The sequence below is a fragment of the Falco peregrinus genome, chromosome 5 (genome assembly GCF_023634155.1).
Source record: "Falco peregrinus isolate bFalPer1 chromosome 5, bFalPer1.pri, whole genome shotgun sequence".
In the NCBI taxonomy this organism is placed as follows: domain Eukaryota; kingdom Metazoa; phylum Chordata; class Aves; order Falconiformes; family Falconidae; genus Falco; species Falco peregrinus.
Genome location: NC_073725.1, coordinates 3,188,931 through 3,213,013, shown reverse-complemented (window position 1 = coordinate 3,213,013; position 24,083 = coordinate 3,188,931). Strand labels below are relative to the sequence as shown.

Genomic DNA, 24,083 nt, shown 5'->3' with positions numbered 1-24,083 from the left:
GAACCCGGTATTCGAGCTGTGGCCTCACCAGTGCCGAGTACAGGGGGACGATCAGTCCCCTAGTCCTGCTGGCCACACAGTTTCAGATCCAAGCCAGGCTGCTGTTGGCCTTCTTGGCCACCTGGGCACACTGCTGGCTCATGTTCAGCTGGCTGTGGACCAACACCCCAGGTCCTTTCCCACCAGGCACTCTCAGCCACTCCTGCCCGAGCCTGTAGCTCTGTGGGGCTGGTGTGACCCAGGTGCAGGACCCGCGCTCAGCCTTGCTGAAGCTCACACAGTGGCCTCGGCCATCGGCCCAGCCTGCCCAGCCCCCTCTGCAGAGCCTCCTGCCCTCAGCAGATCAACTCTCCCGGCCAGCTTGGTGTCACCTGCAAACTGACTGAGGGTGCACTCGATCCCCTCATTTAAAATTTCTCATTTAAAGATGTATTCTGGAAGCCACAAAAAGTGAAAGGAGGTTAACTTGACTGTGCTGTCTAGGCTGAAGATGCATTATTGATTACTAACAGCTGCAGCAATTATCATCGCTGAGAATTGCTGGCCACAAAAACTTCCATATGAAAAATACGTACAACTCTCCTCTTTCTCTTTGCCAAGAGAAAGAAGCTGAAATATGAGTCAGGGAACACAGAACATCCATGAATGCAGGAGCAGAGATTACTAACAATGGATACTCTGCCTTCAAGTCTATTCTTCAGAAAATTGGATATAGGAAGATGGGCAATAAATAAACAACTAGAAGGGAAAAGGGCAAGACATGAACTGAAGGATAGGGGAAAACTGAATGTATGGATTGATGCTTGGATAATAAGAAAAACTCTAATGCCTCTTTAAAGGCATTTAAAAGAGACTAGATAGAAAAGTAACTGCTTCATTCCTCCTACTGAACTTGTCTAGCTCCAGAATGGTGAGGACTACTGAAAGGCTAGCATTCATAAAGGACATGTGAAACCTCTCTCTCTTCTGTACTGCTTGATTTCATGCAGAATCATATGAACTTGCACAGGTGGAGTACCTTCTTCTTGTGGGCTCTACATACTGGCCTTGTGCAAGCTTAAAAGAAGTTTGGCCCTTCAGAGGACTGATAGGGCTGCACAGCACTTCTACTGCTCCTGAAGAAGAGGTGAGGTGAAAGCTTCCCACAGGCTGGATACAGTCAGCAGGCAGCCCAGACAGAGAGACAGAGAAGAACGTCCATATATCAAGACTGACCTTCCTTCGATATTAGAGGAATTACTGGGTTTACAGACTACAGATGCATACAACTCAAGTAAGGAATAAGAGCTTTCTACATGCTGATGGGGTACAGAGGGTTATCAGCAGCTAAGGTAAATAAAACGTAGGCACTTGCCACTGAGAAGTGCCTGCATTGCTCGTTTTTTCCCCCCAGAAGAAATACAAGTTTGCCTTCTCTTTATACCCATTTCACAGACTCCCTTACACAACAAATCATACCTTTAAAAGACCTGACATGACCCAGCTGGAACACGTTACATAGGGCAGGGGTGCACATTAAGAAAACATTAAATGAAGCAGATCAAGAAGTTACCATGGCTGGAAAAATTGAGCTGATGAAACTACGCTAGATGTAAAACTCTCTGGAAGAATGGAAGACAACCGGTGAATATTTATATAGCACTTTAACTCTAAAAATGGATGCCAGCAAAAAGTCAGTGTTTCACTCTGAAGTTGCATCTTTTCATCAGCTAACCCTGTGTAACGCTACTGCTGTACGTAACAGCCTTCCTCGTAGGACATCACACGGAACATCATGTCCTATAATGTGTGGATTGATACAAGTTCCCAGCTAAGGAACTCAGGCTGATTTTAAATGTAAGATTGAACAGTGCAGATCCAGGTCATGGAATCAATGAAGTTATTCACTGTTGACCATGTTAGGCATGTTTAGATGGAGAAAAAGTCTGAGCCCAAAAGCTAAGTGGAGGCTCTGTGAAATGCCAGCTGCAAGTATGGTTAAAACAAACCCAAGCAAAGTGGTGAATTTGATGGAATTAATGGGTCAATTCTGTTAAAGGCCAAAAGTGCAAAGACAGGAGAGGATCTTGTTCTGTACCCACCAGTCTGTAGAGCTCATTCCACCCACTGAATCTTACTAGTGAACTCAGCCTCTCATCATCCTCCAACATTTCACAGGTAGGAGACTGGGCACTAACAATCAGGGAAATGCATCTCCCAGCTATACCATTTTCTACACTTGAAACTTCTTGGATTAACATTTTATAAAGTAGGTGTCACATCGGCAACTTGTTACAATTCTGGAAACTGGAACTTCCAATATTCCTAGATCGTTTGAAGTTCTGATGCATGCTAACTTGCAAATGTTTTTTTCCTTCTAGTTGCCAGTCCTGAGGAAAACAATCAATGGTTTTTATACATACATGTCTTCATGTTATGCACTACATTTTTATAGACACTTCAGTCATTTCCAGTTTGTCACACAGCTATTGGAAAAAACGTAACTTAAACATGTAATTAAAACTAGGTGAGAGTTCAATCACTTTCAAACCTTTTCTTTAAATAACATTTTAAATCCTCTCAATGAACAAGAAATTACATTCTTTCCTTTCTATGAGTAGAATAGATACATAAATTCTTGTTAGTCCAAGTGTACGTAAGCTTATGCTCAGCATACACATGTGCTGCATCCAAGCAGGGTAAGTAGTTTGTGGAAATGAGTAAGTTCAATTGCCTTACATATGGAAAAAAGCATGACAAATTAGTTGAGAATCCTTTTGCTAGCTGGAATTTGCAAGCATTTGAATGAACAACATTTGGCATTGGCTTGTGCAAAGAACTGCACTGTAACTGAGGCTTTTGAAGTGAAATATTTGGAGGCTGCATAGATGAATATTTAAAACTTATGACCATACGCGTTTTTCCTGAGAGATGACACGCAGCATGTGGACCATGAGAAGCAAACACAGAAATGTCCAAGAGGCTTAACACGCCTTCAAAACAAAATTTTACCAATAATCCTCAGTAATTAAATGATGGATTAAGACATGAATTATGGAAGTATATACATTTTTCAAGTTTCCTCATACATAAAAACTGAATCCATTTTGGCATCTTTAACTTTCTGGACTGCGTCACAGCTCAGTTATGAGAAACAAACTAAAAGCAACTTTTCCTGAGTGAGATGTGTGCAACAGTTTTTATTTTATCATTATAACACCCCCTTACTGCTCACTCTTCTAAGTATTACAAACCCATTTTAGCATACAAAATATACACACTGCATAGACAAGTATTTTCTTTTTATTCTTCTACTGAGGTTCATCTTGTGAAGTATTACTGGATTAACCAAATTTCTGCTTTATTTTTGGAATCGTGAGATGGTATAGGCCAGAAGGACTTTCTGGAGGTCATCCAGTCCAACTTTTAGCTCAAAACAGGGCTAACTTCACATTTTCCTTTGAACTATGCACAGCCCCAGGTGTTCTTCCCTAAGCTACTAATGAATAAACAATGATCAAGAAGTATTCGTAAAAAGTTTTTTTTTTTTATTACAATATGTATTACTTTGCATTTATCAACAGTGAATTTCACCAGCTATAGTGTTGTCCATTGAACAATCTCATAAGCTCTGGAGCTTATTATTGCTATGAGTAATACCTACCAGAGAATCAAAAATTACAGCTACAGCTCCTTAAAAATGTTCATCAGGTTGATCAGCTATGGTACATATCAGTTATAAGAATAATACAAGGGTTCTCCCACCTTGTAAAAGGAAGTCTGGTTGAACATGCAGTATGGATTTTATAAAGTGGTTAGGAAAAATATTCATAATAAATGGCAATGTGACAACTGTTGGCCTAACACAGGACACAGATAAAGCTGCAGGTCCCTCTGCAGTTGTCTGTGGTGCAGAATTCTTCCTACTAGGAACTAAGCATAGCTTAGAGGAAAAACTGCTGCTAACCACCTCCAGAAAAATTCATGAGGAGATGAAAGGGGAAGTAAATACATATAAAAAGAGGACAATCAGAAGCTGAAGGCTTCCTGCAAGATCACCTAAACCAGGAAAAGGCTCTTGGAGTTACTGTCAGGCAAGGAACAGGGATGCATTAGCGCTCTTCTCTAAGGAACACATTAAAATAATAAAAGATTCCATGAGTTTCAGGGGTGACTGCTGTGTATCAAAAATATTTTTTTTAAAAAAAATCATTAAAATGCTGTTTTTGTCCAAAAAGTAAGTATTTGCACTTAATAAACATACATCAGTACAGAAGCATGAAATAAAACTCATGATCCTTCCACAAAGCTATCTTGTTAGTGTAGATACCTGCTTCATTAGGAAAAAATGCACTTTGATCTGAATAAGCAACTCCAAGGTCACAAAGCTAAGGCTGTATCATACAGAGGCAAATTACATGCCATAGCCGCTGATCCGGTTCTTGGGGTGCGGGGGCAGAGAGGCCAGAAGAGGAAGAGAGATGGTAAAGGCTATGTATGTTTACCCATTAAATGTGCATTTCCTCCAGAACAGGAAAAAAGTGGATACTACAATAGCAAGAGGAAAATCAGGGAAGTGCTGAAATAAGGAATGAAATTCCCAGATACTGTAACTCACAGATTTCTGAGTTTCAGTAACATGAGTCTTGCTCATTCACTTAAACTGAAAAAAACATTCACTTAAACTGAGAAAATAGTGAGAATAACCCCCACATTACAGATCTGTTCAGCCTTCATTTATTGCTTGCTATCTTAAATTAAGAAATTTCAGATCTAAATATTACCAACAAAAAAGCCTTAAGTCAAGTCAAAACCTTCTAAACCTAATTAATGCCATCTCTTTCAAACCATTTGAAGCCTTCTTTGCCAAGGGTAATTAGCTTGCAGCAGAGAAATTCCTTCCAGCCACCATCTCCCAAGATACCATGAGATGTCTCTTCAAGAGCACTCTGTGTTGCAGTTGCTCCATTAAATGAATACTTAATAAACAACAAATAATCCCTTTCAAAAGTTCAATAGATACTTGGTGGTAAATATGGTCTTTAATTCAATTAACTCAAAAGATTTGTCAGTAAAACACTGATAAAGTTTTCCACTTCTATGCGCATGTGTACATGCATGTATATAAGTTTTTGGAGTTCTTCAAAAAAACCAAAGGAGATTTCATGTCACTTTTATGATATGTTTAATGACAAACATAAAGACAAGTGACCATGACCTTTCAAAGCCCTTTCTGGAAGTTGCTCCTGTATTCCAATAGATCATTACTCATATAAACACTCAGCGTATATTTCTTGTAAAAATCACAGCCAGTTACTTATATCAACTACCATCTCAGTTTACTAATCTTTTGGTTATAACATGCATAGATGGCTTTGAGGAAATTCAGGCATTTGTGCTAAACAGCTATGGAATGTTCTTCAGTAGGCTTGTGGGGAAAATAGTAATAATCCCTATGAAAACATATTTAATACTTGAACTAGGAAATAATATAAATAAAATATTTTTTAAAAATGAAATAAATAAATAAAACTAATAAAAATAAGCGGGCTCAAGATACTAGAAAAGGATGCTTATTAATCAAGCAGTACTTACAAGAAGCTTTTTCCCCTGATGGATGCTAGCTGCTCTGTAGCTGCTGCTAATGCAGCATTTGCCTGAGCCAATGCACATTCTGGCTCTACCTCACAATACATCTTGAAAAAGACGTGCAACCCAGGCACATTAGACAAGAAGTTGGTATCACATTCATTAGAAAAATTACAAATGACTCCTGATGAAAGACTTTCAGATAATCCTGGTAGTCTCTCGTTACATGTATTTACTTTAGAGCCATCTTTCTACACAATGGTGAGAAAGCAGAGATTTCTTTCATTAATGACCTAAAACCTACAGTTTTTATTATAGCCTACATAAAGATACCTTAAGCAGAACTGAATGCATCCTTAGTGGGTCTACTCTCCAACTAAAATTAATGTATATGTATCATGGTTTTAGAATACAGATGAAATCACAGGCATTAAGCTTGAGAGGATTTGAACTAAAAGTGATTTGTTTTTTACTATTTTGTAATTAAATGGTAACATGCTACAATACTAGGATGAATGGAGGAATCCCGCTGCCAGGTGCTTAAGGGACGCACAAGTGATAAGCTCTGTCTTACACTCAAGACAGCCAGCCTCAGATGGAGGTTTCAAGTGCAATGTGTACATCTGGAGAACAATATTTCCCAACTGTTGCATCACAATGATAACTGAAAAATGCTGGACAGCCACATCTTTTTTGCTATTTTCTACTGAAAATAAATACATGAGTATATACTGTTAAGCACTAAATACTTCCCACTTTATCTGTGGTTGCTGTTACATTCTTCCTAGAATACTAAGCAGAGCATACCATAATAATAAAATAAAAAACTTCCATAACAGAAATTCTCCCCTATCAGAGCCAGTCAAGAGGGGAACTGATACATATTAACGTCTATCTCATTGAATTTTTCTGTATTGATGAGGCAGGCACAAAGACCAGCTGCTGTAAAGGATTTTGTACAAACATAATTTGGATTGAAAGCTGGATCCTTCAAATAATGTCCCTTGACAACCTGCAGACAATACTGTATGTGCTCCTTATAGCTGATTAAACCTTGTAAGAAGTCATCAATCTCCAAGAAGAGACATTCCAGTTCACCAAAACTTTTCCATTTCAGAGAACCAGAAGCTGACTCCTATTGCCATCAGAAATGTAAAACTGGAATCCTGCACTAGCTTATTGTTTTAGAAACATTATGCAGTACAAAGCAAAAATACTATTTCCCCAAAAAGCCTAGGCCTTCACCCTCACTAACATATTTTGTGATTCGCTTGAGGAGTTTGGCAGATAAATACCATTAAATGCTTTCCCTTTGACTTTCCTGTATTTCTGCAATTAATAAATCCCAGTGGCACTCGGGCTGGCTTGAATTTGTCACCAAAGGTACACGGAAAAGAAGAACTCAGGGACGTTATCTTACACCCCTAAATACAAACTGTAAGAAAATGAAGTTGCAATTTAGTTTCTCTTTCTCTAGCTCTCATATTTAACTGTTCTTTTTCTCTCTCAGATATTATATGATGTCCCATTCATCATTAGCTTTCCCATAAAGCCTTTTGCGGCTTTCCAGCTTCAGTCTTTGGGCAATTTCCCTTTATATACCAGTAAAACCATTACTGCAGAAATAACATTGATGACAGCCATTGGTGGCTGTCAGGTCAGGTACAGCAGTTGCTCACCTGTTGCTTTGGAGCACGCTGCCCAGAGAAGAGATGGAAATTTGATTGTGTTTGGCAGCTGAGCACTGGAATGACCATTTAGTAAGCCTGAACTATTTGAATGATAAACAATTCTTTTTTTTTGCAGACATCGAACTGATTGATCTTTACTTTATTAAACATGCCTAAGGCTGCTGTAGCGCCAACAAGAGCAGGTACAGCTTTCAGCAGGTCGTCTGCACACTCCTCCTGTCTCAGATATATGTCTCCTCAGATTGCTACTACATATTAAAACAATGACTCTTAAGATTTACGTTGAAAAATAAGGCTGTAAATCAAATCAGAGTTCCTTAAGCATTCACACTTGCAGTGTAATGTCTGTATACACAAAGATTTTTAACCCCATTCTTTTATGTCATGCATAAAAAAGACCTCTAGAACTCTGACACTCAAGTGGGTTTGTGCTTGGCTCTAGAGTCCATCTGTTCTGCATGGTGAGGACTAACGTCTCCTGTTTATATCATCACACTGCAGAAGAGTCTGCCTCACCTCTATGCCCAGGAAGATCATGGAACAGATACTTCTAGAAGCTACTCTAAGGCACATGGAGGACAGGGAGGTGATTTGAGACAGGCAGTGTGGCTTTACCAAGGGCAAGTCCTGCCTCACCAACTCAGTGGCCTTCTATGAGGGAGTGACTACACCAGTGGACAAGGCAAGAGCTATGGCTGTCATCTATTTGGAATTCTGTAAGGCCTTTAACATGTCCCCCACAACATTCCTCTCGGAATTCAAGAGATAGGGATTTGATGGGTGGACTGTTTGGTGGATAAGGAATTGACTAGATAGTTACATCCACAGGCTCAGGGCCCAGATGGAGATCAGTGACAAGTGGTGTCCCTCAAGGGTCCGTATTGGGACCAGTACTGTTAAATATCTTCATCAGTGACACAGCGGGATCAAGGGCACCCTCAGCAAATTTGCGATTACACCAAGCTGAGGGTGCAGTTGACACAACTAAGGGAGAGGATATCATCCAGAGAGACCTTGACAAGCTTGAGAAGTGTGCCCATGTGAACCTCCTGAGGTTCAACATGGCCAGGTACAAGATCCTGCACCTGGGTTGAGGCAACCTCCAGTATCAACACAGGCTGGGGGATGAAGTGACAGAGAGCGGCCCTGCAGAGGAGGACTTGCAGGTACTGGTAGATGAAAAACCAGACAGGAGCTGGCAATGTATGCTCTCAGCCCAGAAAGCCAACCATACCCTGGGCTGCATAAAAAGAAGCTTGGTCAGCAGGTCAAGGGAGGTGATTCTACCCCTCTGCTCCACTCTCATGAGTACTGCATCCAGCTCTGAGTCCTCAGCACAGGAAAGACATGGACCTGTTGGAGCAAGTCCAAAGGAGGGCCACAAAAACCATCAGAGGGCTGGAGCACTTCTCCTATGAGGAAAGGCTGAGAGAGCTGGGGTTGTTCAGCCTGGAGCAGAGAAGGCTCCAGGGAGACCTTACAGTGGCCTTTCAATACTTGAAGGGGGCTTATAAGAAAGATGGGGACAGACTCCTGTTGAGACAGGACAAGGGATAATAATTTCAAACTAAAAGAGGGGAGATTCAGAATAGGTACAAGAAAGAAATTTTTTATGATGAGGGTGGTGAAACACTGGAACTGGTTGCCAGGAGAAGTGGTAGATGCCCCATCACTGGGAACATTTAAGGTCAGATCAGACAGGGCTCTGAGCAACGTGATCTAGTTGAAGATGTCCCTGCTCATTGCAGGGAAGGTGGGCTAGATGACTTTTAAAGGTCCCTTCCAACCCAAACCATTCTATGATTCCAAGATTCTAAGAGTGGGTGGGCTGGACCCTCAATGACAGCTGAGTTTTGCAGTGCCAGAACTTCCAGAAGGCAGTCACCACTGCTTGCTTCAGTAAAGCTCCTATATGCTCTATGCTGGCTAGCACACGCAGCTGCTCAGGAGTGAAGCCTTGGACATACTGAGGATAATAGGATATAGAGCTGGAGACAGAGGGGTGTGCTGGCAAATCAGCTACCTAAAATCATTTCAAGTTAACAGGCATCTCGGTGACTTTATGACCTCATATTGTATCTGATATTTCTACTAAAGCAGTAGTTTAACCTCTGGGTAGCTAGGTCACATTTATTTTCATTGCTCCAGAAAGAAAACTTGGTACGCGAAGTTCCTTTATTCCCTGCTGCTCTGAATCACAAAGCATCCCTGCATGTTGCTCTGCCTTTTTTAAGGACAGTAGTGCAAGACAGGAGGTGGAAACCAGCTGACTAACCCTTTTGTGCAGAAAACACACTGAGAATTTAAAAGAGGTGAAGAAGAAACAGAATAGTTTTGGATTGGTGTACCAGAAACCATTTTTGTTTATATTTATGGACAAATGTCTGTATCATCATAAAGAATATCTAGGTGTCTACAACAACTGGATATTCTCCATCATCCTCTGCCACTCAGTTTTGCAAACTGAAAAGTAAGAAATTGGTACTGATGCTTTATCTGATAAAAATGGTTTATACTTGAAATATTCATTTTTCAAATTCTCTTCTTCATAGGGTACTCTGATTCTGGCCTCAATGACTTTGCCTTATTATCATGTTAAATATACTTGCAGTTAACCTGATGAAAAAAACGTTTTACCTTTGGCTTACCAAAGAATATGGCACTTCCACACAATTTTGGTAGCACTCACCTCACCAGGTTGATGGTGAAAGGAATATGGAATATGGGTCTCTCAAAGACTAGTTCAGCATTCGTAAGACTAAACCTCTCAGGTTAATCAACCAACTATTGCTTAGCACAGCCTCCTCTCCTCCAGGGTAACAAGGGACAGCACACTACCACCACAATGTTGTGCAACGGCCATGCAACAACAGCTTTATGCAATTTCTGTTCCTTTCCGTGAGACTAAAATAGACTACATAAATTTTTCAAATGGATACCGGATTAACAGATTTTGTGTGATGCCCAGTTTCTTTCCGATGTAGGACACTACAACATGAAATACTGCAATTAATGTTTTCTTTGCCATCTCGTTATCTAAGGACATAAAAGACAGGAACTATAAGGGTAATATGTATTTCAGTATTCTAGATAAGCTTTTAATATCTCTTGATGAACAACAGCTAGTATGAAGACTGTCCTTCTAGGACACGAACCAATCCACCAGACCATGATCAAGCATGTCTGTATGCATGTGAAATACCACCTATCTGCATGCATGCTTTTCAAAAAAGGAGCCTGTAAGCTGGTGAAGACATCAGGTAGCGAATGCTCCTGGTTGCCAACAGAAACCTGGAGATCACTGTCTGAGACATACAAGAACTTAGGACTCCTGAGTTTAGGACTCTGTGTAATACTGTGGGATGCAAAGGTGACAGATTTAGCAAAGCAGGGCAGGAGACCCGGTAAAGTATCTGTACAAAAAAAGCTGGGGAATATTAGGGCAGTCTCTTACTTCCGAGGAGTTACTGGACGCAGGAGAGAACTCAATAGCTTATGCCATTTCAGCAGGTAAGTTGCAAACATTTCATGATCTATGTTCAAATGCAGAAGCTGGAGCTAAACAAGAGACGGCAGAGAGAAAGTGAAGATTTTTCACTAAGATGTTGAGAGCCATGACCTTTTTTCCCCCCTCACTCCCTCATTTTTCCTCTTTAAAGGGCTCCCCTTTAGAAAATCAGAGAAAATACCAGGGAGCCGATGGTCAGTTCTAGTGACACACTGGGGATTTCCCTAACCAGCAAAACATCCACTGCATCTTTGGGGTATATGTAAATGTATCAGATTTGTCAAACCAGCCTCCATCTTTTGGTAAATTTGCCTCTTTCTTTTAATTCTTCAGTTCCAGGTCTGAAACCATAGGTCTCAATAAGGGCGAGAACAGGAGAAAAGGAAGTATCCTATATGAAAACACCATACTTAATTTCAGGTTTGGAGATCAAACAGATTTGTCAAAACGCTTATTTTGGTTTAACAGTGGCTTAGATCGTGACCTTATATCAGCTAGCAGCAGTTTTAAGTGAAAGCTGAGCACCTTCACAAATTTTTCTGCAATTATTTAATTATCTGTTTAAAAGCCGATTATGATTTCATTGGTGCAGCTTATTTGGTAAAGTAGCCCTGGAGGGTGTTCTGTATCATCTGCAACTGCATATTTGGAAGATTATCATACACGTTTTTAAGAACACATTACCTGGGGCTGAACTTAAGTTACATTTGGTTCATCTTTATCCTTGTACCTCATGCTCATCTCACAGGCTCATCTTCTGTCAGGTCTTGCTTAAACAAAATCTAATTACAGAGAAAGAGGATACTACAGTGATCAAGATGGTAATACGTGGATCAAGCAGTATGCATTGGCAGTAACAAGCTTCTGTAAGAACTTAATATCCTTACAAAACGTGTTTCTACAATTGTTGGGGGCACTTTTCATGTACACATTTATTACACGGGACACGGATAGACACTGTCCCTGGAAATAACAAAGACTAAAAACCTATATGCATTACATTACAAATGATGAGTTACTAATAAAAGTTAGTATTTCCCCCATCCCTTGTGATGTAGCTTGGAGAACGAAATCCCCAATGTTTATTGGTCAGCATCTTAGCCACAACATATTTTTTAAATTAAATACTGTACATACAGTTGCAGTTTTGGTTTAGTTTATATTTTCTCTATCATGGTTTGAGACCTGTTACTGAAATTAACTTGAAGCAAAAAGTTTGTAACAGCCAAACATTCCTTCTGTTATAGTTTTTAAGGATATAACCAGGCGAAAAAGTATTAAATTTACCATACATAGTGCTTCCAGTGTGACAATATTTTCCATTAAAACAAACAGCTAATTTAAGTCACACGAGTTCTGTCTCTTTTTTTCTTATGCTTAGTTATTCTTTGCTTGCTGATGCCCAAAGAAAATACAGGACAGGATGATTTTCTTTTTTAAGGGAGGAAAAATTAAATAAAGCAGGTTGCAGATAAGCCTTAGGACAGTATTTCTTAAATCTACTTCCTCTCACAAAGAGATGAAGGAGCTTTTAATTACTGTCTTCAGAAGTTTAGTCCCCTTTACATCAATAACTTCTACGGTACAGAGCTCTTCACGGATGGTTAAATTGTTAGAAAAGCTGGAAGCAGTGAGCCCTTAGAATCAGACCATGAGTAGAGTGGCTCAAATATACCATGCAAATAAAGAATGCACTGTAGCTGAGGAAGGTAAATCAAAAAAGCTAGTCAGTCTGGATCCATCCTTGCTCCTACTCGTCAGGCGGTATCACTATCACCCATATACCTACACTATGCTCTGCATGTTTTCTTCCTTTGAAGGGGTAGGTCCCATTTTAAAAGGCAATGGCATATCCATCTGCATCTGTAACCCACTCTGGCTGGCATCATTCAGAGCACGCAAATGGCCAGTAAAGTGACAGCGGTATTACTGCCTACTATTTTAAAACCTCAGCAGTCATGTTCATAGTCAGACCTTTGTTGATTACTACACAGATACGTAGCTCTGCTGCATTTATGGGGCATCCAGGCTGACCCCACTTTTCCTGATGAGTCTGATCTAAAGTGACTTCCACTCTTCACCTTTTCTTAAGTAGTGCTTCATTCTAAGGCAATACCTCCCAATGGCTTACTGTTGTAAAACTCAAAACACTCTTATAAACTCCAGTCTGAAATCTATAGAACAGAAAGCCAAAATAATTTTTTAAAGGGTGACTAATTTTTATCCATTATGAACAGTATTCACAAATTACTTACCTGGAAGATGTATTCTCATTTGCTGGATATTTTTTTTTTTTTGGTAACAATAATTATAGAAGATTAATATTTAGAAACTACCATCCACTTTATGAAATAGTTCTAGACCAACGTAGCACAAAATGACACTTTTGTTTCCAATGAAAACATTTCAGAAGTGCAATAAAGCAATGAACAGGGGAGTACAGTAATCATTAGCGTCATGTGCTGAACTTCATCCCTGAAACAAAGTGGCCCAAAGATGTGATTATCCCACAATAATCACTCTGTGTGTTTCACCTAGTTGCTTAATGAGCTGATTAGAATTGTGTTAAGGGTGTATTTTCATCATCCAAATCCATCAGAAGCATATGGAACTAATACAGGAAAAGCACCACTGAAAAGTGGTTGGTAGGATGTTGAGCTGTTGGATCCAATTTGTGCAAGTTTAATTAATTGCACTATTTGGACTTCAAAATTCATAGCAATTTTTAAGTCCTGTGTAAGATATGGATAAGCAAAAGGCTGAAGTCCATAATTAGCATAAACCAGAGAAACATAAAGGTCCTCATCCAGGCTTCATTTATTTCAGCATCAAAAATCACCTTTCCCTCAATAAAATCAGGATGAGATACAAGGTCATTAGAAAACTATTAAATATCACCTAATAATAATAATTTTTTAAGAAACTAAACAGAAGAGAATGAAAGACCATTTTGATTGCTCACAGCATAGTCTTCCCTGTTGATCAGTATCTGAAAACTGTGTTTACAAAGTTTTTGGCACCTGAAGTTTCCTTAGCTCACAATCAGGCATTAACAACTATGACAAGTCAATTAAAAATTTCTCTCTGCGAGATTGATAAATGACACAACGTATATCAGTTTTCACAGCAAAACACCAGAGCTGAATCAGCTCTTTGGACTTTACAGGCAGAGGAACTTCAGTTTATAGCATTCCATACTGCTGGTGTTTTATTTTAAAAACTGAGCTTGTAACAGTAGATGAAAATCTTAAGAGTCCAGATGAAATTATGCATTTCTGTTCAGCCTGTGGTGAGGACTAATGCATGCAAACTTCTATATTTCCAACATGGATGTTGATAACTAATGTTAATAGGCTGAACTGAGAGCAAAAAGAAGGAGATTCAGCACTGATGACACATATTATTAGGAATGCTATTATAATCTTGAAAGTCAAGGTTTGCACCTTGTAATATTGCGAGATACTGGAATGAACTTCTGTATCAATTGAGTTGTTCAATTTACCTAGAGCCTCAAAGCCTTTAGAAACCTGAAGTGCTCAGAGATGACTCTCTGACCTTTACCGTATTACAAACAGGTCTGATTCTCAAGATCCACATCCATTAAATGCTTGAATGAGCTCAGTATTTATTGTTCTTTCATCTCATTAAAACAGCTAAAAGGTTGGGAAAAGGCATAATGTAAAGAAAGGTCAAGTGGTAATCACAGTGTGAAATGCCGTTACATGTGTAAGTATAATAATTCGTTAGACTTTATGCTCCCTGGAGAGGAAGTTGTTCAAAACTGCTCACCTAAAAAGGTTTATTTTCTGCTAAATATAGCTCAACAGCACTAAATAGGGGAATTAGACCAACCTTTCACTCCTCGGCATCTGCAATGGCCTTTTCTTGGCTCACTTTCTCAGTCTGAAACTCTATCTTAGCAATTAAAGCTTCAGCATCTTGATTTCTCAGTTGCAGTTCTACCTCTTGAGAAGCAAGTTTGGATTTTAGCTCTTGTACCTACAGGGCAAAAGGTAATGCGTTATTCAGGAGCATGGGTCATTAGGTATGGTTCTGGAATGATTATACCACATGAGCCCCAAAAATCTGAACTGAAAATAAAATTCACGTTTCATGGGTCTCAGTACTGGAAGTGCTGTCTTTTCCTTTTTTATTTTGTTTCCTTTGGTAGATCCTGTTTGTAGCTCACATAATTCTGTTGACATGAAGAATTTAATAAGAACAGCATAACTGCTCCCACCAGAGGCCCCACAGCTCCCCCGAGATGCTCAGATTGTCTGTCCAGCTGCTGAGGTTGTGTTTGTGACCAGGTGTCTCAGTGGTACAAGGCCCACCTGCAGCACCTAGCAAAGACGCAAATATAAAAGCAAAAGGAAATTATGGCAAATGCTTAGTAATCACTCCGAGCAGCTAATTCCAGCAGAGGTTTGCTGAAAGGTTAAGATAGACTCAGAGCCTGATGAACAAAGACTACCTGTTGGTTTGCTGAAATAGCAATTTATTGCCTGCCAGGCTAGAAACACATATCAAAATATCCAGCAACAATATCTTTCCAAGTACAAATGACTTGTTTCAGATACCGGGGGGTTTGGGGGTTACCCACCCACCCACCCACCCCCCATCCCTCCATGCATTTTGTCTGGCAGCTATTCATTATAAAAGGCTGTATTTTAACCAGAGGAGGCTCTTACTAACCTGATTTGGATATGGCTGATAAGACAAAGAGGAAGACAAATCTGAGGGCTTAAACTTTCATCACATGGAAGATCCTGAGGGCTCTTCTTGTTTGGTGGGCTCCTGAAATCTTATAAAACTTACAAAATCTATCTTTTAAAAATCTGACCATTTTGAAATGAGAAGACAAAGCTGTGATACTGACTTGTAACACATGACTGTAAAGATCCCAGATCTCTCCACTCGCTTTATTTTTCAATTTATTTAAGACTTTTATGTCTTTTTCTTTATAGAAAAAACCAAACAGTGCTGCATTTGATGTACTTGCATAGAGCTCCATAAAAATGGCTCAGTGTTCAAGCACCTGGCTAGATAGGAGCTTTGGTTTGTCTGCTAGCACAGCATGCAGCACTTGAAATTGTCAAATTATCTTTCGGTCATCATCAAATGAGAATTCAGAGAGAGAAAAAAAAAAAGAGTATTTTAATAATTTTAAAAATTAATTTTAATAATGAAGCATGGGATAACTTATTAAAAATAGACTTTAAAAATAGCAGTCACCCTTTTCTGTCGACCATTTATTTTTGCAAGTCTTCAGCTAGCAAAGTGGGAAAAAGCCAGCCAGCTCCCATTATTTATCTCACGCAGTAGCACCAAGATGCAACTTTATGCAAAGACTGCAGCCAAGTATTTAATTTGCACTTTTTTATAAAACCACATACTTTTTATTTTTAATTATGGATTATGTAATGGATTACGGCTTGTCTTCAGCATTTGCAAAAGGGATTAGGGAACACGTGTGTGTGTGCGGGGGGAAAGCTCCAAAGCAGTTTCCCCTCCCTTCTGTCTTTGTGGACTGACCAGCCACAAATGAACTGCAGGCGGAAGCACTGACAGGGGGCTAAGTGCCACCAGCCCCACAAGGAGGTGACAAGAGCTGATGGAAAGGCTCTACACTTGTTCCTCCTGCTTTTATTACCCCTCAGCTGGTCACTGGCCGCACACAAAATCTCCAGGTACAGAACTGCATCTTCTCTCTCCATGGTTTATCTTTTACTGTGGCACTTGCTTCCCCTCCCACACTTGTACTGTGGCACCATCACTCCCCCCCAGACATTGTCCTTGCTCAAATGGATGGACCCTTCATTCCAAAGACAGGTAAAGAACTCAAAGAGCTTCTACGTGAAGCAAAGAAACAAACCCCAGTTTCCAGTATCAGGTAATTAAATGGAGTTTAGAGTCACTCTAATCTGTGACAGTTGACACACTTCCCTACGTGCCACCCAGGCATCAAAACACAAAGTGTAGCTCCAGCTCCGAGTAGATCTCAGCATGCTGCAGAAAGGATTCCAGAGCGGTCTGTGGCCCCAGGGGGCTGTGCTGGGTTCCACACACCACTGCATGGGGCTTCTGTCTCATCACAGGGAAGAAATGCAGCTCTGAGACTGGAAAACTCTTTTGACATACTCTATGATAAGCAAAACAGGCTAGGCATATTTAAAACAGCTCCAGATGGTCATTTGTCATGTATTTCTGAGCAAAATGCAAAGGTAAAATGCTTGTCTTTACCTCGCACAGCAAGAAGAGAGGTTGTTCCTGGACTGAAACTCAAAAGTCCGTTTTCCAAATTTTTTGAAAACTGACCTAGCAAATACAAGATACTACTACCCTACTTTGAATTACAGTATACTTCCCCATGATAAAGGTGAAATAAGGAACCGCCAAAATTCATTTTTCTTTGTTTTAAAAGATCCTAGCTACCTATATTGCTAGAATATATGCATATACATGTCCAAGCAAGAGTACTGTATGCAAAATTAACAGGGAAATATTAAGAAAACTTATTTAACACCATCACTGTAAGTAACTTCTATTTTGTCCTCTATGACTTCTAGCAAAGTTAAACTTTATAATTTGTGGAGTCACATCTCCCTCATATTAATGATTATTTATTGCATTCTGTACAAGACAAACGCAGTTCAATTAATCAAGGGAAGCCTAAAAATCAATTAATATGAATTAAATGAGCTACACCAACTCTTAGGAAAGTCACACATAATTTACCAAAGCATTGTCAATAATGCTTAGGGAACTTTGGGAAAATTGCTCAAGAGTGGCTGTTGCTGCAGTTAAATGTTTTAAGCCTACATCATTAATATTACAATCAGGTTGATGCAGAAACACTTGCCATTTTTCTCAGTAAGAACCTCATTATTTTCTTGTGACTTTTAAAAGCTAGTTTAGAAGAATACCTATTTCACCTATGATTACAAAAACAGAAATTAAACCAAGAACCAAATAAAGAATGATCTGCATTTAGGGAAAGCAGAATTTAATTGCTTTATAAAATAAAAATAAATCAGGACATCATTAGTTGAGGCCAAGCCAGCATAAATTTCTCTTTAAAAAAGTATTTCTAAAAGCAAGGCTAATCAGCAGGAATGGATATTTTATGCAGATTTGCGCAGTGCTTGGCTTCCGACTGAAATGCGTTTCAGCCTTTTTCTCCTTTTTCCATTGTGTGTGACACACATGCACCCTGCAGTACACCTCTTCCTAGCAAAAGACAACCTCCTTACACATGATCCTTATGAGAGGTCTCTACTCGGCGGCCCTGAAAAGCCCTCTAACAACAGTTTTATTTGTAAATCCGTGAGGGGAGAAGTGGGTTCCGGTAGAGCTGGAAGTGGCCCGAGACAACTTGTCTCAATGGGGCAAAATAACTATTGTTATCGAGCTTAACAAAATGGCACAGCATGGGAGACACGCCGAGCCAGAGAGCAGCTGGTTGTAATTCACACTGGTTTTCAGAAAACACTAATCGTTCCCGAACAGACCTCTTTGAGGCTTGGTCTTCCCTGCATTTTCAATTTGTCACTTTCTCTTATGATAAGGTCAGCAGTGACAGCACTTCCTGACATTAACAGCTGTGGCTTTTAAAAGGGTCATTGTGGAACTACTAATTGCAGTAATTTCATTAGCATAAATTATTTATTCTGCCATTCATTTATCTCCAGTTTGGGTTTGGGTTTTTTCTTTTAATACTACATTGTACTTCTCAATATATGCCCATTCAGGGTTGTAGGCAAAGGAAATTATTATTGCTAATGTAGCCTTCTTTATTAAAAAAAAGCAAACAAAAAAGACTTGATACATTAAAAAATAATCTGATATAACCGCAGTCCGCTAGAAACCATAAAGTAGTTTGAAGCCAATAATTAAGATTAAGCTGGTACAAATCAAATCCATTCAATAGTCCTAAAGAAGACTGAGCAATAAGCCTATATACAATCTGAAAGAAAATATAAGGGTGAAGTCTGTTCATTTTTATGCACTCTCTCTATCTAGGCCTTGGCTGACTGACTGTTAAGCATGCAAAAAACCCAGCCAAAACCAATGCAAGTTACAAAAAGAGTTTAGATGGGAGTTTTGCCTGCATTCTCCCCGTAACTCTCCTCAGGATGTAAAATAGCAATTGATACCAAATTGATAAATCTTAACTCTTTGCAGTTAAATTGAGCTAGCTGAAACATGCCAAGCAAAGAGGAAAAAAGACTGGTGACATTGAACTGGAATGCATCCCGCAGGCAGTTACCAAAACTGAGAATAAAACCAAGCCAGCATCTGTCTGAAGAAAGAGGTAACTGGGAAGTGTGTGGGGGTGGGCAGTGGGAAGTTTAAGCGGCAGAGGGAGAAGACAAAAATGTTACTTCAGGCTGCTTCTTTGCTGTACTACATGTTGTAAAACACTTTGGAGTACGATAAAATAAAGAGCATAATGAATTTATCCTTGGTATGCTTAACAGCGTGAGCTGTTTGGTGCTAAGCAGCAGAGGAGCAGCGTACAAGGCAGCAGCAGCAAAATACTCAAAGGAGATGGCAGAGATGTACATTGCTGTTATTTTCAGATGGATGGATTAAACAGTTCTGATTCGTTTAATCAGTGCTCAGTGCTGATATGTGACGCCAACTGAAAGTAAGGAAAAGAGACTGGACTGCCTGTCATGTTGAATTTGGAGACAGAGACATCATTTTAAAATATTATAGATCATGTTTTAGAGCAAAGGCACTTTTGTAAGTTCTTTAAGCTTAGTACATAGATTTCAGAACTACTGCACAGTGTTATTTTCTTGTGCCCTTTGAAAATTAAGTTTAGCAATTTGAGTACTGAAACAGAAGAGGGCTCGCTCTTCTCTCCCAAGAAATCAAAGACATCTGAATTGATTACATTTCTGATACTCTCCATTTCCCTCCAAATATCTCTGAACTCACCGTCTCTTCTCCTTAACCCACACGTTGACCAATGTCTTTCCAAGTGAAAATGGGCTCATGGGATGTATTTTCAACAGGCACCATAATTAGGGAGGATCAGTTGTTCTTTTTGTCCAGATACTTTCACACAGGGCTGAAGTGTTCACAGCACCCTTCAAAGCAAATAGTGACGCTGCAGCTCACCATCTCCCTGCAGAGCTCAGTCTGCTTCCCTGGATAAACTGGATCTTCCAGAAAAGTCCCTAGACTTGGTTCGAAGATAAAGAGATGGAGAATCTAAGACTCCCCTTCTCAACTCCCACAACCACTATGAATTTTTTATAGTTTTCTCTCACCATTTAAACCCAAAATTCTCTAGTTTTTGTTAAAGCAATGTAGATAAGATGTCGTATTTGTATTGAACTTTTAAGAGGAAAAAAAAGATCATTAGCTTAACTTCAAACTACCCTAATTAAAAATAATCTGTAATATTGTTACACAGTGATGAACAAAAAATCTACCAGTTACTGTTGTTGTATTTTTGGAAACCCTGAAAAAGGAAAATTAGGAGCTAAGTGTCAATTATGCCAAAATAATCACTCAGTAATAGACCTTGCACTGCTCATCATAAGGGACAGCATGATTACAGTATGCTTCAGAATCCAGGCATACATGAGCCCTGGATAACAAGCTTTCTCTGCTAAGAGCAAACAAAAGGCTTTCCTGAAATATCTAAAATGGAGCAAGTGAAATGATGTATTAACACACCAGCACTAGAGAGGAGATCACCTCCCATAAATCTCTGACAGAGAGGGGACGGCAGACTGCAGCCAAGATCTCCTCTTCTTCAGGGTGGTCCTTTTCAACCCAGCCCCTCTCATTCTTTTGATATCCTAATACACCCCTGCAACTCTCCTGTTGTGTCCCCACCCCATCCCATCTCCTGTCTCGTTCCCCTCCCGCTCCGCCCCCCAACTATTTTTCTGTGATCATTTGTGATCATTCTCTCATCACCTCCCTTTTAACTCCTCTTCAGACTCCTTGCTGTATGCCTGTCCAACCTTTCTGGTTCAGTTTTGCTTTTGCGTCTCTCTTGCTGGAGTTCCCCTTCTGTTTCCCTATAACACTGTCATAGTTTCTCTGTTATTTCAGCATCTCTGTTCTGGGTTCACTTTTCCGTCACTTGCAAGTTTCCCCTGTCACCACCCATATTTTTTGCATTCTCCTGTCTTATCTTGGACTTCTCATCTACAGACATGATGCAGGCACCCAGTACTGCTTTACATATGTTGATGACACAGAAACCTTAACTCACTGTCAGTAAAGTGTCACATTATTTTGTGAGTTGCCATTTATTTCACCTGCTGGGAACTGAGCAGGAAAGGTATTTACCAGCAGCAGTTAACACCACTGTGAAAAAGAGACTCATCAACAGTTGCTTGGATTAGTGAAATCTTTCCTGAATATCTAAAAAATGAATTATATAAGAACATAATGCTTAAATGAAAAAAAAAGTTTTAAAGACCCCCAACAAAACAGTTTCGATATTAAAAGACTAAGTTCTGATGACCAGATGTATTTTCAAAGGGGAAAAATATAATTAGTTAAGGATCTGGAAAAGCAATATACTTAAGTCAAAATAAATTCCCTTCTCTTTTTTCCACATAATCCTATCTGTTTCTTTCAAATAAATGGGTATCTGTAAGTTGGTATCACATTAAAAATTAATGCAAGCGGGTGTCACACCCCCATGGCTCAGCAGACAACAACTAACTACCCTAACAACACTTCAAATCTCTCGTGAGCTGTTAAAATAAAGCAGAAGGAGCTGATGGAAAATACAAATGACAAGGATTTGCAAACATCTCTCTTTCCCTTGCAGTCCTACAGGAGGCATCCGTACGCCGCCGGAGCGCGGGTACCAGCCTGCAGCCGTGTGAGCCCCCCCCAGCCCCCAGCCCCTTCCCTCACACAAGCCCCAGGGAGGGGAAGGGCCCCCCTGGAAACAGCCCCAGGGACCCCTGCAGCCTTCCCCTCTCCTTCCCCTTCATTTCACTACGACTCCATGTGTATTTTGCATGGGTTTGCAAGGACAAATGTCAGAGCATCAGTCTCTTACACCGAGATTTGCCCAGGGGCTGGTGCTGTCCTTGGCTAAAGCCAGCCGGCTCTTCCTTGGGCATTCCCGAAATCCTCAGCCTCTCATGGTTAAAAATCCCCTATACAAACAGGTGGTCCCAAGCCTAATAGCACTCCAGAATGAAAGTACTGCAACTGCAGAGGCAAGTAAATCTTTTTTAGATCGCTGTGAATTACTCCACCTGCAAATACCTGAGCAGTCTCACCGCCAGCACAACAGCATCGTCTCATGCTGGCTGGGACAACAGAGACAGCTTGTTAAAATGAAGAGCATAAGAACATTCCTTTCCCTGAAAGGAAACTCACTAATGCACAATTTTTTTCTGAAAAGAAACAAGTCACATTCCATATCAATCAGGAACAGAAAGAGAATAATCACCCAGATATTAAAACTCTAAATGCATTTGCCATATGGTTACAGGGGAAATTTTCATTGCTTAGCTGCTTGAACAGAGGGAAAACTCTTTTTTAGTTAGTCTGGACTGTGCCCTGCAATATTTCAGCCTTATTTGCTACAGCACTAGTGAGTTTATCTAACTGTATTGAATAGGGTTAAATGCATTTTGCGTAAGATCCTAAAAAGCCTAGAATTGAAGGATTCTGCAAAGACAGGGCTATGAATTACATGCCTCTCCTTTCCTCACTTTTCTGCCTGTGCTAGACAGCTCTGAACTCTGCCGCAGGAACCAGGCAGCGACAGGGCACAAAAATCCGGGTTTTTTTTTAGCAGGGGTGAGCTGGAAACACCACAGAAGGCAACAAGTATGCAAGGAGGGGTACAAAGAGCCTTGGTTTTTTTAAACTTATGAAGTTAGCGATCCTTCAGTGATCTCCATTGCTTTCTTAGAAGCCTGATGAGCTTGAAAGTGTACCCCAGCCCCCCCAGCCCCCTCAGCGAGGCACCTGCCACGGCCACCCACGCAGCCCGTCTATAGCAGCGCAGGTGACGATGGCAGGGACCCCCAAGCCGGCTCTGGCAGCGTGGCACCAGCCGGGGAGAATCACGGAATGAACTGCAGAGAGGAGGCAGGCGAAGGGGAGACGATCATCACATGGCAAGCTGAGGCGATCAAAGGCAGGCACGCGGTGAGCCACGGCCCAGCGCCGGCCAGTGCACAGCTGAGGCTCCAAGCCAAAGCTGGTGGCTAATAAACTTCATCGGGTCCTTGGGCAAAGAGGTTGTACTCCCTCTGCAGTGTACAACCGCAGATTCCTTCCCCTCTCTCCACACTGGTATCAGTTACTCCGTCTGATAGCTGTAAGCAATAATGCCGCCACAGGGACCAGCTGGCACACAGACAGCCAGAAGGTGCACATCCAGTGGGTCACGGTGACACAAACCCAGCTCTTGAGTTTCTAAATCTATTCAAGCTGCTTCAACACGCACCGCAACCCCAGTAAAAGAACGGGAAGAAAAGGAGATTCGGACCTTACTTTGTATGCAAATTTTTAGGGGCTATTCTTTACAAAGGTGGAAAGGGATGTCCAAACAAGCGTTGGCTAAAATATTCCAAGGAAAATAATTCTGTGACTGGCTGTTAATATCACCAGGCTTACATAGAGCAACTGACATTTGGGAAAGAAGGGTTATTCTAGTCCCTCAGTTGTATCTGCAGACCTACTTACTGGAGTTAGCACATGTTTTGGCCATTGTATTTGCTTTTGGTTAATTAGCAAAATGACAGATATCAGGCCTTTAAGACAGGACTGGAGTGTTTCCTGTACGCCTCTTATGAAATGAGCTATTTTTGCTGTACAGGGCTTCTCAAATCCTAAGGCATCTATATTGTTAATTCCAATAGAAAACAGCCAAATGGTATCAGAAAAGTTCGTCACTTACCCCACAGCAACAAGAGCCAGGGCAGAGCCCAGTCAGGCGTGCCAAGGGAGTGACACCTTCACTCTGCCTCTGGAGTAATCAGGAATTGCCATTGAGAGAAAATTGGATGAAGAAGGAAGAGCAGCACAAACCTGAAAGAAAAGAAGTAAAAAGAGGACTGAAGAAAGGAGGAGGTTGACCTGGGACAACACTTCCCAGGTTTGTAAGCAGCCAGAGAGGAGAGAAAGTGATGAGTGGATAGTAACGGTGGAAAAAGTTTCTATGGTATCTGGGAAGAAGATTACATGGAAAATGGAAAAGACTTGCCATTATCTTATAGTTTCCAAAAACACATCTCTGCACTAGAAAACACAAGACAACAGTTCCTGCAAGTAACCTTTAGTTATGAGCAAAGAGGAGTAATTTCAGTAGA

At 40.4% G+C, this 24,083-nt stretch overlaps 1 protein-coding gene across 1 annotated transcript in view; it reads right to left on the bottom strand.

Annotated features, from left to right (window-relative positions):
* Positions 1-24,083, bottom strand: part of DNAH11 (dynein axonemal heavy chain 11) — a 135,066-nt gene that overhangs the window by 47,212 nt on the left and 63,771 nt on the right. The window contains 6 exon segments of the mRNA XM_055803629.1: positions 5,571-5,675; positions 6,458-6,642; positions 7,110-7,218; positions 7,377-7,507; positions 14,616-14,766; positions 15,463-15,477. Coding sequence (XP_055659604.1) covers positions 5,571-5,675; positions 6,458-6,642; positions 7,110-7,218; positions 7,377-7,507; positions 14,616-14,766; positions 15,463-15,477 — 696 coding nt within the window.